At 38.3% G+C, this 16063-nt stretch overlaps 1 protein-coding gene across 3 annotated transcripts in view; it reads left to right on the top strand.

The window, feature by feature from the left end:
- Positions 1-2480, top strand: part of VCAN (versican) — a gene marked incomplete at its 5' end in the record, with an annotated part of 106547 nt that extends 104067 nt beyond the window's left edge. For all 3 annotated transcript variants that reach the window (XM_080679276.1, XM_080679278.1, XM_080679277.1), the window contains 2 exons: positions 197-379; positions 530-2480. In XM_080679276.1, coding sequence (XP_080535402.1) covers positions 197-379; positions 530-657 — 311 coding nt within the window. In that variant the 3' untranslated portion in view covers positions 658-2480. The remainder of the gene's footprint in view (positions 1-196; positions 380-529) is intronic.
- Between the last annotated feature and the right edge of the window lie 13583 nt (positions 2481-16063).

Raw genomic sequence — 16063 nt, 5'->3', positions numbered from 1 at the left:
TAATTTGGGATTCAAATAGGGCCCAGAGCCTCAATATTTACTTTTTTCTTGAATATTTTTAATTTGTGAATTCTAAGTGATTGCTTTTTTTGATGGTGCTAGATTGGTTTCATAAGGAGTGAAAGAGATAAAAAGAGACTCATTCTGATAGAAATATGTAGATTCTTTGGAAATAACTTGATTTACTTTTCTTTAGTTGCTTGCGGCCAGCCCCCTGTTGTAGAAAATGCCAAGACCTTTGGAAGGATGAAACCTCGTTATGAGATCAACTCCCTGATTAGATATCACTGCAAAGATGGTTTCATTCAACGCCACCTTCCAACTATTCGTTGCCTAGGGAATGGAAGATGGGCTATGCCTAAAATTACCTGCATGAACCGTAAGTGGTACTTTAGAAGGAATGGACAACCGTGCTATAACAGCTACTAGACACCTTCATTTTGCAACTGCGGTACTGGTAGTTTAGGGTATGGAGCAAGTAATATTGTTGTGTTTTCTTTCTTTCTTTCTTTCTTTTCCTTCCATGTAGCATCTGCATACCAAAGGACTTATTCTAAGAAATACTTAAAAAATTCCTCCTCATCAAAGGACAATTCAATAAATACATCAAAACATGATCACCGTTGGAGCCGGAGGTGGCAGGAGTCCAGGCGCTGATCCCTATAATGGCGAACATGTGTTTTCATCATTTCAGCCAAAGTCCTAACTTCCTGTGCCTTTCCTATCACCTCGAGAAGTATTATCCGTTGGTCTGGATTTATGGACCACCGTCCAGTCAGTTGGGGTTGCTGCGCTCCCAAAACATCTTAAATGAAAGCTTTGGCATTCAAAAAGAAAGCAAATGATATGAAAGAGAACAAGGGCAGAGAGAAACCATTTACAGCCTATCTGATGTCTTCAGTTTTCTGTTTGCCTCCAGTGCAGACCATTTTATAATGTATACCAGCCTACTGTACTATTTAAAAAGCTCCATTTCAGCACCAATGGCAATGTAAATAAGATGATTTAATGTTGATTTTAATCCTGTATATAAAATAAGAAGTCACACTGAGTTCTGGCATATTTAATGATGATTATGGAGCCTCCAAGGTCTTTAATCATCGGTTTGGCTGCTTTGGGTAGTTTGTTTAGGCTGGAAATGGTTTCACATGCCCTTTGACTGTCAGCAAGACTGAGGACGGCTTTTCCTGGACAACTAACAAACACAAAGTCTTGTAGGCCACACTGCACCATCTCAGCCTTAGCTGCAGTTGGCTTCACATGCTGCTGAAGCCTGGCTAACAGGACCTGATGGGATGAGGGACCGCAATGTGGAACTCTTCTTTGCTGCATTCCTTTTCCTTCACTTACAAGAAAGGCCTGAATGGAGGACTTTTCTCTGACCAGGAGCATTTTTAGGGGTCAAAGTGCTAATTATTAACTCAACCAGGTCTACTTTTTAGTGACTTTCATAACACTAACTTGCAAGGTTCCAGATCAACACATTTCAAATGGATATAGACCCAGGGCTCTGGAGGGTGGGGAATTGTTAAAACAACACACGTTCAAAGAAAGAAATTTTGTATATATAACCATTTTAATCTTTTATAAAGTTTTGAATGTTCATGTATGAATGCTGCAGCTGTGAAGCATACATAAATAAATGAAGTAAGCCATACTGATTTAATTTATTGGATGTTATTTTCCCCCAAACCTGAAAATTGACATAGTGTGCTAGTTATTTTTCAGTGTTAGCCTTTGTACTTCTCTCACACAGTTTGGAACCATATAATCTTAGATACTTTGTCCCTGATTCAATAATGTGATGGATAGAATGCATCAAGTGTTTATTATGAAAAGAGTGGAAAAGTGTATAGCTTTCAGCAAATGGTGTTTGCCAATTCTAAGCAAGGAGCATATATATATAGAAATAGTTAGGTGTATGTGTTAAAATGTCTTCCTATCACTTCCCACTCGTTTTCTCCCCTTTATTTGAATAAACTGGCTGCCGAAGATGACTTTGAACTATTATCCACTTAATTTAATGCTTAAATAAAAATCTGTAATGAAAAGAAGGCATTTAGGAGTCTTTCCCTAATTTCAGTTAGAATGATCTTGAGAAAAGTAGACAACTTATGAAATGCAAATGGCGAAAGAACAGCCCCGACATTGATTCTTTTCACGAAACCTCCTTTGGCTGAGAAGGAACCACAGTGGCTACAATCATTCACAGTGTCTTTGAGCAAGTTCCCTGGTTGTTGCATTAACTGTAGTCCACCGCCGAGTGTTCCAGAGCACAGAGCAACAGTGTGTGGACCTATTAGGTTTTACTTTTCCCTCTTTTATTACAATGCACATAATACTTCCTGTATTTATATTATACCATGTATAGTGTAAAATGTGAATGATTGTGTGTGTTTTTTTGTGAATGAAAATCTAAAAACTTTGTAACTTTTTATACCTGCTTTTGTTTCACCAAAGAAACCTAAAGTCCTTCTTTTACTATACTGTGACTGGTCTGGTTATTTACAACTTTAAATCCTGATGTGCACCAACATTTTTACATTCTGATTCCATCACGAGTGCAAGCTGTTCACATGAAATGATTTTGTGGCTAACAGAGAGATGATTATACATGTCACTGACATAATGATTCCAATACTGTTTACATCTACACACCCATGCATTAATTTCAACTATGAAAGAAATGTGCAGAAGGAGAAGTGATAGCTTAGATTTATCAAATGCTTCCCGTGAACCAGGTTGAGTGTTTTTTGTGCATGTTCTCCCAATAAGCCTGTGTGAGAGGTGCCGTTACTCTGATTGATGAGGGATCAAGTGTGGAGAACTTAAGTCATTTTCCAAAGTTACATAATTACTTTGAAGTGGATGCAGGTAATCTTTAGAGCCTGAATGACATTCTCAAGAAAAATATGAAATATACTGTTTCCAATTACACATTTACGAGGTAAATTGACTGGTTAGAAGATAATATCTAAATAATGATCAGAAGATGTCAAGTTCCTATCCATCCATTCCTTCATTTTTCATTCATTTACTATTTATTATGTATTTACTATGTGCCAGGTACTGTACTAGGCCCTGGAGACTTGGCAGGGAATGAGTTCGGTCTCTGCCTACATAAATTTTTATACTGGGTACAACCTGTGGGATTTATTTTACAGCCGATTCTATCCAATATCTTTATTGATAACTTGGAAGAACAAATCTATTATACGCTTTGCAGTGGTACAGAAGATATAAAGAACAAAGGTGGGTTGAAACATATATCCAGGATTCGTTCTGGGAACGTCAAAGACATATGGAGAGTGGGGCAGGAATAGATTCAGAAAATAAGAGATTATTTTCCTTGCTGAGCTTTTCCTTTTCATGTGCAATGTGTCATATCTTTTACACAGAACTTGAAACAGAAATTACCCAAAAGAATATATAAGAATTTGCATGTTAATAATTTCATCAAGCAAATATTTATTGCTCTAGGTGCACATAATACAGACTGTGAGATGTTCCATCACCCAGAATACTGGACAGAGTGAGAAGTTTAAGGAGACCTGCACTACAATGTCAGCTAGAGGTGGCTTTCTATTCATGTCTAAAAGCAAGGTTGCCTATCGGGGGGAAGAATGTGCCCCTATATAGGTGGCTATTTAAGAAGAGGTGACCTTTCAGGGAGACTGAAATGGAAAAGAGGTAAGAGAGATTGTATAGGGAAGGCACATCATTTTAATGTGATAACAAGTGGACCTTTGTCAATCTTACCTGAATTTTCAATACTGTGCAGGAAGTAGGAACTGGATTAGCCTTGAGCTAAAAGCCCAGAAGTCATAAAACATGTAAAATAAAGTTATGGACAGAAAGAAATGTAATAGGCCACACAATTGCAGAGTTGATTTGGGGCATCACCTGTGCGTGAATACCTGCCAAGAAAAGAATCCACAGGAGAAAATGTATCTTAGATGAAGGCAAGAAAATGTTATCACGTTGCTAAAGACTCAATGATAACTTTAACATCTTTAATGTGTTTCTCTTATATTACAAATGCAGTGAAGTAAAAGGCCCACAGTGATGCCTTTGTGCTGATATGTGTGCATCTTCTTTTTATTGTGCTGCAATTGCCATTTGCTAAACAAACCAGAATTCACCCAAGAAGTCTTTTCTAAAACAAGCCTAAATTGAAAGTTTATCAAGTTCTTTGAATGAGTCATTCAAGATGGTATAATCTTTTCCCATTATTACTCATTTCTGTATGCTTGGATCCCAGCTGGACAAGAGAGAGCAAATGCCAAACAAGAACAAAAATGGTTTTTGTTGAGGTGTTTACAGAATAAGCAAATGATGGCTTTAATTTGGAATTTAACTCAGAGTTCCATCTAATCTTCCCTGTTGAAGATTATAAGTGCTGCAAAGTGTTTGCTCTAAAATAAAATTTCCATTATTTTCAAGTTGTCAACCAAAAATGTTTCGTCATAAAGTTAGACAATTGTAAAGGATGTCATTTTGGGACATATTTTAAATATTGCATTCTAAAATAAACATGTAATATCACTCTTATAAATACACTCAGTGGAATCTAAATACCGTAATGATTTGAATACTACTATCACCCATTAAAAATTGCTTCCCTTTATGAGCCCATGCACCCCTTGCTTTGGAGACACTGCTTTAAGATACACAGACCTTAAAGTAATCTCAGATGTTTAGTGTCTTAACCATCTGTGTTTATAAGCATGTGTCCTATCAGTTGGTGGTGATTGCTTTCCAAACTTAGAATGGGCCTCTGGTTTTACATGTCAGAAAAGCTTTTCTACAGGGAAAACTGAATACAACAGCATGATTAAAATGTTTCGTTTCTTACTGGATAGACCTGAAACAAAGTTTGAAATGCAAGAATCAAGACAAATTTAAGAATTGAGAAATAGAAGTAAAAAAGATATATTGTAAATTCCCAGCAACAGTCAGCCAGGAAAAAGAACTTCAGATTCAGTGGGGAGCCCTGAAAGAGGTGTAGGTGGGATAATCCTTGGGAGAGAATTGATCTCTAAGTAACGCCAGTTCCTAAATCCAATCACCCTCTCCTGTTAGCCAGATTGAACTATTCACTGTTCATTCAGTAATACATATTGTGTACTTACCAGGCACTCTGCTAGATATCCAGGATCCTGTTATAAACAAGATAGGCCAAGTTCCTGTCCTCAATGGCTCTTACAGTCTAATGGGAAAGATTAGCAATGGCACTAAAACAGGAAGAGGGCTGATTTCTCAAAATGTTGTTGCTAAAGCCTTCATTATAGACTATCTCTTTGGTCTGCTCTCCATCTTTACCTGATCCCTTCATAACCATGGCCTTAAACACTTTCTACCTTATGGTGACTTCCATATCTCTTTCTTTTGTGCGATGGATATATATTCAGTTGTTGGATTTCACAGGTACATTGAACTCTGTATGTTCAAAATTGAACGATTATCTAAACCTCTTCCTAACCACCTACACATTTAAAAATATCTAGGAGTCTAAAAGTCATTCTGGACTTCTAATTTAATGCCAATATTCAATCAACCACCAAATTCTATTAATTATACTTCTAAGATTCTCACAGCCATCATCTTCTTTCAATTCCACTCTCTTTAATATCTGATATATTATTAAGAAGCTCTCCACTGTTATTGGCCCAGGGGTGCTGCACTATAAATTGTGATTTCCCTAAGCTGCCTACCTTTGTTCAGTCCCTTTATTATACTCTCTTCAGTTTATCCAGTTTGATTGCGTCACCTGTTTCCTGCTGGATTCCAAATTGACAAAGTGTTTACAGATGCCTTTTATAGGGACATTTTGGGATCAACTCAGTTCATATCAATCATAGGAAGGGCAAGCTACATCACAGGCTGGAAGTTCCACATTGGTTCCCTTGGGTTTCTTCCGTAGCATCCTATTGTGTGTTTATGAGGTCATGTCTTTAGTTCCTTCCTTACAGCCACTAAACGCTAAACAGGTGATTATTGCAGCCTCAGATTTGCATAATCATAGCCATACTGCAGACTGGTTGGTCCCGAGGCTGTGATAAAATGTGATACTCCTCAGCTCGAGATCACAGTTAAGTCCAGTTTTCAATCTGTTTCATAATTAGGAGCAAAGAGTTGGAGTCAAGTTACACATGTGCATAACATGTTTCTCTGGGACCGAACCCCAGTAATTTTGAAGCTTTATGGCTATAGGTGGGAAAAGTGGGAAGTGAAGGAAGGGAGATTGATATTTGAAAGCAGCCAGCCTGTTTCGTTTCTCTAGATAGAGGTGTGCCTTTATCTTTCAGGGAAGATTCCCCCACTTTGTGTATGGAGGAGCTGTTCCAGGGGATCTTTAAGTTATACAAGTTTAAGATCAAGATCCTACTTTGGAAAGAATTTGTAAAAGAAGGAGCTAAGCTGTTCTGCATTACGAAGTAGATGTTATTCTCTTCTCTTAAAAATGCTGTATTTTTTGAGTAAACTTTTACTTTAAAAATATTCTATTTATTTTTTCTGGGGTCTTGATTCCAAGGAATGGAAAATATTGGCAGAAGGGCCTTCCTCTGTTGAGGAGAGAAGCTGGCTTCAGCAACATGATGGCAGATGTGCGGAAACTGAGAGAAACCTCTAGTAGAGATCTGTGGAGGAGCCTACAGAGTCTGGTAGAGGCCAAGAAAGTGTAGAGTTTTAAGTGCTGCTTGGCTGTGCTTTATGATTCCTTGTGTCTTCAGGATCGTTTATTAAGACTTAACTGAGCTTTTCAGAATTAAGAGGTGGGCCATGCCCTCATTGGGGAGGGGTGGAGAGGTAGAGAGATCAGCAGTAGTCTCAGCAAGCCACGTACAGATAGTGTGATGTGATCATATACCTGGTACCAGAAGGCTGGCTGGGGACAGAGTGACATTCAAGGTAGATTTATGGAATAGGGCCACGTGCCAGGAATGTTTGGGGAAAGGAGTCTGCAAACATTTTCATATATATTTTTTGTCAAGTAAACAAGTGGTCTTGGGAATATTGTTTCAGCACTAAAGGGAAGTGCAATTTCTTAAAACTAAATTTGAGAATATCTGTCTTACATAGGCATTGTTGTAAGTAATATCTTCCATGCTTAACATATGGTAATACTTTTGACTTTTAATTTTGAGTCTCTTCTTAAAATATGAAGTAAATTAACAGATACTTTCATTTTGTATAAGGATATGCATGGCAAAAATAGTATTTGGGGAATTTAAAAATGAATATCATAAGCAAGAAAATAAAAGTAACCCAGCAAAATAAATGGAAGAAAATTAGCCAAGTAATTCCAGAAGAATGACAGTAATACAATAATACCATGGTTTTGGAAAAGGATTTAGGAAAGGAAGAAGACTTTCTGGGATTTTAGAAGCTGTGCTAATCTATTTAGAGCCAGACATGTCATTAAAAAGCAGGCATCAGGATTTGGTGATGCTCTGATTATGAAAGGAGGAAAGAAGAAAAATATTAATTATAACATTTTGCATACAGAGTTAGGGAAAACAGAAATACTACAAAGCATTCATGCTAAAAAAGAAAGACAGTTTACCTGAAAAAAACAAGAAATATGTGAAACCCACTAGCAATAACGTTTGCTTGAGAGTTTCTGATTGTATAGAGATGAAAAAATAGAATAGTTTTTCATTAAATGAGGGTTTGGAAACACAACAATAATGGTCAGGTCCATTCACAAAGGAGAAGGTTCAGGAGAGAGACTGGACCAAAGAATGAGAGATGCTGAAATAACTGAGAATGAATGGCCACTGTGCGAAGGCTGGAAAATATGCTTCCAGGCTGAAAACAGCATGGGCAGGTAATGTCTATTGAATCATTACCTGAAATCACAAGTCTATTAGACACCACGGAAACACATTTAGGTATCGGTTAGTTTATGTCATGGCTCTTTCGTTGTTTTTGTTACTATTTCACCAAAGTGATGCCTGGTCACTGTAATTGTGTTGGAAAATACAGAAAGCACAAGTAGAAAAGCAAATGTTCAAGAGAATATCGTCTTGAGATCACTATTTTTAACCCACGTGGTCACAGAGAGCTCAGTAACTATGTGTAGAAGGCACAGTTTATCGTATGCCAGTCAAGCTCATACGTGGATTGCCCTCTGTTTCTTTTCACAAGAATGTAAGCTCTGTGAGCACAGGGACTCCCCTGTTTTGATTATTGCCATGTTCCCAACACCTGCAATAGCGTCCGGCATGCAGCAGGCACTTGATAAATAATTGCTCATTGAATGACTCAATCACCTGTCTTACTATTCACGTTGATTTTGTTGGCATTCCTATTTACTGTTGGAGAAACAGATGTACAAATTACAATGAAATCTTAGTGCATACACTAGGATGTACACCCAGCAAGTCTGACTTTGGACTTAATATACTTGGTTGGTACTCCTTAGCTAGAGAGAGAGCCTGTTGAAATGGAGGTCAGTGGGATGAGGTTAATAACACCATACTGAAACTAACCTCCTTGTCACAGGTGTGATCAAGTACCTGTTATGTTATATTCATTGAGCAGGTCTATTAACCAGCAGTATTAGAAGCAAAAAACAAAGGGGGGGGGGAGGCATTTGTCCCTGTCTCACCACTCTGCTCCAGAAATATGCCACCCACAGTTATCTGTCACCTAAGTCAGTGGCTGAATGGCTTAGCAGATGAAAATTATACTGACGACTGGGATCTCTAGAACATCAGACAAGAGAATGTTTAGAAAAATACAACTGCAATTTATGTCTACTGAGCCTGCAGAGTCAGAGTGAATGTCAGTGTCATTTCATGCTGGACGTCAGTATATTGTGACTTTCACTCTCGCCTATTTAAGCAAAGTAGATATTTTCCATCAGAACAGAATTGGAAAATATGTAGCAAATTTTCATGCAGCCATTGAACTTGGTCCGGATATCAATAAATTATTGTGTGAAATTAGCAAATACAGCCCCCATTACAGCGTTCATAGCAGTCACTGGTATGCTTTTATCATGTGTCCTGAGAATGTTTATGCAAGTGTGTGAATATGTGAATTTTTGAAGTAAATGTAGAGATTAAATATCCACCTTTTTGCTTTCAAAGAAAGTATAGCAGAAACAAATATGGAAATAATGTGCTCCAAGTTTTCACAACCGTTGATATCTAGAGTCAGGCAACTAATGTAAAAGCACCAACTTTCTCATTTTTGCACTAATTTTTCATTGCTAAACTCATTTTTTCATTCACTCCACAAACAGATTTTGAGCAGGAACTATAGTCCAGGAACTAGTCCACTTAATTTATTGGATTCATTTAAGACATTATTACATTATTACCACAATGAGATAAGGCTCTGGTGGTTTTTAGTTGTTGCTCCTGAAACATGAAAAGTTTTCAGCTGTGCACACACGATTCGAGAATATCCTACACCTGAAAATACTATACATTCAGTTTTTTGCCTCAGGATGAATGACATTTCATAGTAAAGCAAGCTTTGTTGAAAACGCGAAATAACCTGTAATTTCGGAATGGAAATAAATGTTTGGGGGTAGAAAGGAAGATTCGTGTTCAAGCAACAAATAGTTTGTAATGATTTTGTGGTACAAAAGGACCTTCTTCTTGAAAACATTGCCTCAAATATTTCTTTTAAACACACGTCTTCTGCTGTCTGGTATGTAGATTTACAGTCTACTGACTTGGTGTTGAAGTTCCTGCTCTTGCGCCTTCCAGTTTCTTGCTTGGGAGTGGGGAACTGGCTACCTCTGCTCCAGGCGGACAGTACACTGTGTGGGGGTGGGGAGTGATGCCAGATCACAGGCAACAGGGGCAGATTGCCTTGGTGAAAAGCAGATCTGCCTGAACCAGGACTCGTAGGACCAGGCCCCAGCATCTCCATCTACTGTCTAAGGGGCTTCTTGAGACTCGGTCCCTGTGAGACTCAGTTTGCTCACATAATGCCACTGGTTCCCAACAGGACCTAAGTGGTGTTCAGGCTGTGGTATGTCTGAGGCAGCATGAAGAAATGATTCTCAGGAATCATATTTCATGAACACATTCCTATGGGTTTTCATTTAGCTAACACTAAGGGATGGCTTTCCTGGTTTGTTTTTATGGTGAGGAAGTGAGAAGACGAGGATGGGGACATACCCCGCCTACTCTGTCACTTGAGGCAGAAGCTAAAGGGACTCTTTTTATTAGAGACTCCGAAACCAAGGCGATGCAGTGCTGTGTTTTAGGGCGAAGGGACAACATGTGACCCGTAGTTAAGGGCAAGTACAGTGGCTCTGGCACGCTGAGGGCTGCAGGGAACATATCGCAGCAGTAGGGGGAATGTCGAGACACCCAGAAAGAAGCAGAGGCTACTTGGGAGCTAAGGACACTGTGAGCTCTAAAGAGGCCAGAGTCAGACTAATTTAGGTATTTCAGCAATTGTGATTTTCTCTGAGGTGGTTCCAGTGAAAAGGCAGTAGCTGAAGCCAAATGTGGTTAGTAGTGGTAGAGCCCTTCTTACAATGAAAGCTTATCTCAAACACAGGCACATAAAGTGGATAAAGGTGGGGGTCTCTGTGTTGAAGTGGTGAGAACCAGGAGCTGCCTGCTCAGCTCACCAGGCATCTGCATTTTTGCAGCCCCTCCAAGTACTTCCAATTTGCAGTCAAGACTGAGAACCACTGTCTTAGCCCAGTGCTTCGAAACTTCAATGTACTTGCCAATCACCTGGGGATTTTGTTAAACTGCAGATTTGGCTTCAGGAGGTCTGGGGTGGGTCTGAGGTTCTGCGTGTCTGACAGGCACCCAGGCGATGCTGATGTTGCTACAGGTAAAACACATTATGAATAGCAAGATCCTGGAGCGGAGGGTCTCACACGGCAGTGGGCATCAAAATCTGCCAGAGTGCTTACTAATTAACACAGACATTGTACCCTGCTCCCAGTTTCGGATTCGGTAGGTCTTGGGTGGGGCCTCGGAATGTGCATTCTAATAACTGCAGGCTTTACAGCTCTGGGCATGATCATGTATGGTGGTGGCTCTCAAACCTGGCCACATCTGGCAAACTTACAAAGCATTCTCAGGCTAGGCACCTCCATCCCTCCCCTCTCCCCCACTCCCCGTTCCCCACTTTCAAGGCCTCATAGGTCAGATGAGGACGTCAGGTTTTATTTTAAATATAATACTATGTACTAGTTATCTCTGCTTTTAGAAATGACTCAAAAGAGTTTTAAAGCAGATTACTGATGAAATCCTGACAACCGAACAAGACTCCTTTATATGGATAATGAATAATCTGTATGCGACAGACAATGTCTTTATTATCTTTTATTACAAATGAGGGAGACTTAGAAAGGTTAACCAGACAACTCTTTAATTCCTGCAGAGAAATATATTAAAAGGTACACGAATAGGTTAATTTTGAAATCTACTCATGCCTAACTGGCTATATAGTTTTATTCCCACTTTCTATTAACTTTGGTTGGTTCCATTATAGGTTATGTGGCAGAAGCTAATTACTGGGAGCCTATAATTTGAAGTGACAGATAATTGAAACTTGGGTTGTCTATGAGTATCTGTGTAATGCATAATACATTATTAAACACTAATTATTTAAAATGCAAATGAAGCCAATTGTAGTCAGCTCCAGCAGTTGGTAGTTAATAATAAAACTGAAACTACTGATAATTAAAATGGGTCCAAAAAATCTCACTTCAAGTTGGCATGCAGAAATTATTTTTTGTCATTTGGTATTAATTGTGACATGCTAATATGTCTAATTTTTTTGGCTCATCTATATTCACCTCATGTATTCAGCATGAAAAGCAGAACAAAGCTCTAAACCCAAGAAAGAAAGATAATGATCTATCCCACATTCATATTAATATTTAATTTTCTTTACTGAATTAATACTCTGAGATTGCAAACACAAACCTCAATGGAAATGGTGACTCTTTTAAAAGAATATAATGTATTTTAATTTCAAATGGAATGTTATAAAATTTGATCACTTGTTTTTTTAATGGGAAAAAAGTCTCATTAGAACAATGGGATTCATATCACCAAAAGTTTACGTATACACCCTATAGTAAATATAATAAATATGTAACATAAATAATATAGGTTATATGATAAATATGCACTGATATAATATAAATTATCTAACTCTATCTCTATGATTTCCTTTCTGGTTTTCGCTTCTAAATTGTTTATCTGATGCCTTGGATCCTGTAGTAGCATCCCTTATAACGATACATCTTGTACAAAAGCAGAAAAAATGTGCAGATTTCTAAAAGCATGGTCTAAGTAATAGCTGTTGGTAAACATAGCTCTGTGAGTTGCAGGAAAGACTCCCGAGTTCTGCAGCATGCATTTTCCCAGTACAGGCATGTCATACTGCTATGAAAATAACAGCTTTTACACCTTTCTCAGCTTCTGTTTTGCAACTTGGGGCATTGGCAACAAAATCCAGTTCTAAACCCATTAATATCCTTGTAGGGGCTTGAAAACCCTAACCTCCAGTATTTTGTTTTCAACAAAAGCTACACATCATGTTGGATAAACCAAAAGACAGCCAGTGTGACTGAGGTGAGAAATTGGCAGTTCCTGTAGGTTCTACAGCACGGATATAATGGTTAAGAGCTTAGAGCTCTAGAGCTAGATTTATGAGGTCAAATCCAGGCCTCACCTCTTAATAGTTTGTAATGTTTAAGTACTTAAACTATTCTGTGTTTTAGTTTCCTCATCTGTAAAATGGGCATACTACTTATAATGCCTACCTCATATGGTTGCTGTGTTATCAAACAAGCCATTGCATGAATGTACTTAGCACAGTATTGGCAATGTAGTATATATCTATACTAATAAAAGGGTAATATGCTAATTAGACCAGGTCAACCAGACATCTTCCTGTCATCCGGTCCTCCTTCGGGACAAAGCCACAGTGGCAGGGGCTGAGGCAGAGGTGGTTAGGGGCGATCAGGCAGGCAGAGTGGTTAGGGGTGATCAGGGAGGCAGGCAGGTGAGTGGTTAGGAGCCAGCGGTCCTGGATTGTGAGAGATATGTCCGACAGTAAACCAGCAGTCGGACATCCCCCAAGCGGTCCTGGATTGCAGAGGGTGCAGGCCGGGCTGAAGGACCGCCCCCCTCCCCCCTCGTGCATGAATTCTGTGCACTAGGCCTCTAGTTTTAATATAAATATGAACATGTAGCCTGATATCAATTGCTTCTTACCACATCTAGAGCTTCCATTTTGGTCCCCCATCACTTCATGCTCTGCTCCTAAAACTGCCTTCTATTTAGTCTTTATGTACTGACCTGTAACCCAATACAATACATTCTCCACACTCAAGTCCAGGTGAATTATTTGTTATGAAAATTTAGTCATGTCATTCACCTGCTCAAAACTTTCCAAGATTTAAAGTAAATCCACTTGAAATAAAATACTAAGCTTTTCCCATACCTCTCAAGGCCCTCCATGATCCAGCCCTTACCTGCCATTCTGGACTCATTGTCTACCAGACAATGCTTTTCTACTTTGATCTTATTCTTCTCTCATGGCCTTTATATGCAACGTTTTCTGCTGGAAATGTTCTTTTTCTAGATCTGCACACCTCAATTTTCAGATCTCTCACTCAAACATCCTCCTAAAAAATGACTTTCATGATTATCACATTAAAACAGGCACATACTTGTCTTTCATCCTTCTTTATATTTTATTTTTAGTCTTTATCAGCTGAAATTACTTATTTTATGGTTTAATTGTTTCTTGCTTGTCTCTCTTACTAGCCCTGAGTGCCTATAACTGTAACATACTAGGACTCAATACATATTTGCTAAATAAATGGATGCTTTTCCACATTTTAAAAAATGAAAGAAGAATGATTGAAGTTTGTGAATTATTTCCACTTTTCAGCTATACAGATGGGAAGGCATCTTTTTGCTTCATTTGTTTCTCCTCATTCAGGGATTGCTGTCTAGTGCTGCCTGCTGTTCAATATCTAAAATCCATCGTTTTATATATTTTATCTGTTATTTTTTTCTGGGGAGGGTGATTGTTTAAAACAAAAGAGTAAATCTCCATTTCTCTATCTTGGTGGAACTAAACAATTCCACATCCATGATTTTTATGACCCAGAATGGTTGTTTGTGTGTTGTATGGACTTTTACAGAAGAGTATCTCACATATAGGCAATTCATACAAATTATTGTGTCCTTTCTCCATTCCTATGCCAGGTCCTTGATAGCTAAATCAATATGCCACCATCCTGGCACACTATGCATAACATTGGAAGTTGTGTGAATACAAATTTGAAGGGTCTAATTTCCTTTGTCTTTTCCTAGCACTCAACTCTGTTATTTCTGATCTGATTGATTGAAAAACTGGGACAGGTCTCAGAATAGATTACTTCTGGGAGACTCAAAGCCCAAGAAGTAAGTGAACCCTACATGGTGCTTTGAACAAATCTTGTTTATTTTTCACTAAACCAGGTAAGTTGTTTCAAATCTGAAAGCTAGGAGAGGGAACACACTAAGTTAATATTGGCATGAATTTAATTGTTCTGAGTCGACATAAGTTTTTGTTGTGAGAGTCCTGCAGTTCTGCCAGAACTATATTTAAATACTGAAACTGAGTAGATGTGGACATTCACACTTGGGAATTTGGAATATGATTCAAAACAATAAGAAATATTTTCTATAGAAAACCAGGATTCTATTACATTGATTTCTAGGCAGAATATTTCAATTTAAATATCCTGGGATTGCTTTTCCACACACTGAGAAGTAGATAATTAGATATGCATTCATCTGCTAGCATCTATGCTTTCTATTTTCACTTAGAACAAAACAATTTTTCTCCATCAATTAAAAGGGTAAAAATGGATGATTTTATTAGAGCATAGAAAATTTTTTTTGTTATTTAATCCTTTGTGTAATGAAAGGGAAATAGAGGAGAAAAACTTTGAAAAAGACTTTGCTGTTGGTAATTGTTATGATTGTGGTGCCAATTTCTGCATTCAGACCTGGTCTGGAGCCAGGAAGTTGTGTATGGATACTCTTAATGTATTTTTATTATACTTATAGAAATAAGGCATAAAGAACCTAATTATACCCTAGAAGGAAGGGAAAAAAAAACAATTTTGACTGAACAACCAGCTCTAATACAAACGGGGAATATCAGCTAGTGATTTTTTTTTTTTATAACTTGAGACTTAGATATAAATAGAATATCTAAACTTATTATTCCACACTACTCAGTTACCCTAGTGGCCTGACATCAGTCTCTAGCTTTTAGGTGCTAACTTGGATTACAAGCTTTGTTGTAATATTTTATTTAATGAGTTGCTTAGAAGACTGGACTTGTGAAAATCTCATTCACCAGAAATCTCTGGGAGACCCTAGCTATTTATTGGGTAGGAAAGGGAGGGGGAATTATTACATGGAAGACCAATTGTGACAGGCTGCAGTTTGCTTACCCTTATGACAGAACATAGAGAATATATTTGCTTGGGAGCTGGGACCGTAAGTATGTGAGGAGGGTGCATCAAAGCACAGGAGAAAGAGCAATCATTAATATCTGACATCAGACAGACCTGACCTTAAGCTCAGCTCTCCCAGTGCACATAGCAAGTGTTATGAAATGAATGTTTGTGTCTCCCCTCCAAAAAAACCCATATGTTGAAGTCTTAATTCCAAAAGTGATGGTACCTGGAAGGTTTAACAAGGTCATCAGGGTGAAACCCTGTATGGGATTAGTGTCCTTATAAGAAGAGGAAGAGAGACCAGAGCTTTCTTTCTCTCCACCATATGAGGACACAGCGAGAAGGCAGCCATCTAGCTGCAAGCCAGGAAAAGGATCCTCAGTAGGAACTGATCTTAGACTTCCCAGCCACCAAGACTATGAGAAAGAAATGTCTGTGTTTCAAGCCACCCAGTCTATGGCATTTTGTTATAGCAGCTCAAGCGGACTAAGACAGCAGGTATTCAAAAATACAAGAGACTGTTTTCCAGATATCAGACTCTGAGCAAAAAACATCATTTCAGGATACAATGATGACTTCAGAAATAGGGAGAAAATG

This window comes from Plecotus auritus (genome assembly GCF_963455305.1).
Source record: "Plecotus auritus genome assembly, chromosome: 7".
NCBI classification, from domain to species: Eukaryota; Metazoa; Chordata; class Mammalia; order Chiroptera; family Vespertilionidae; genus Plecotus; species Plecotus auritus.
Note: the sequence above shows the minus strand (reverse complement) of the source record. Positions and strands in the feature narration are given on the sequence as shown.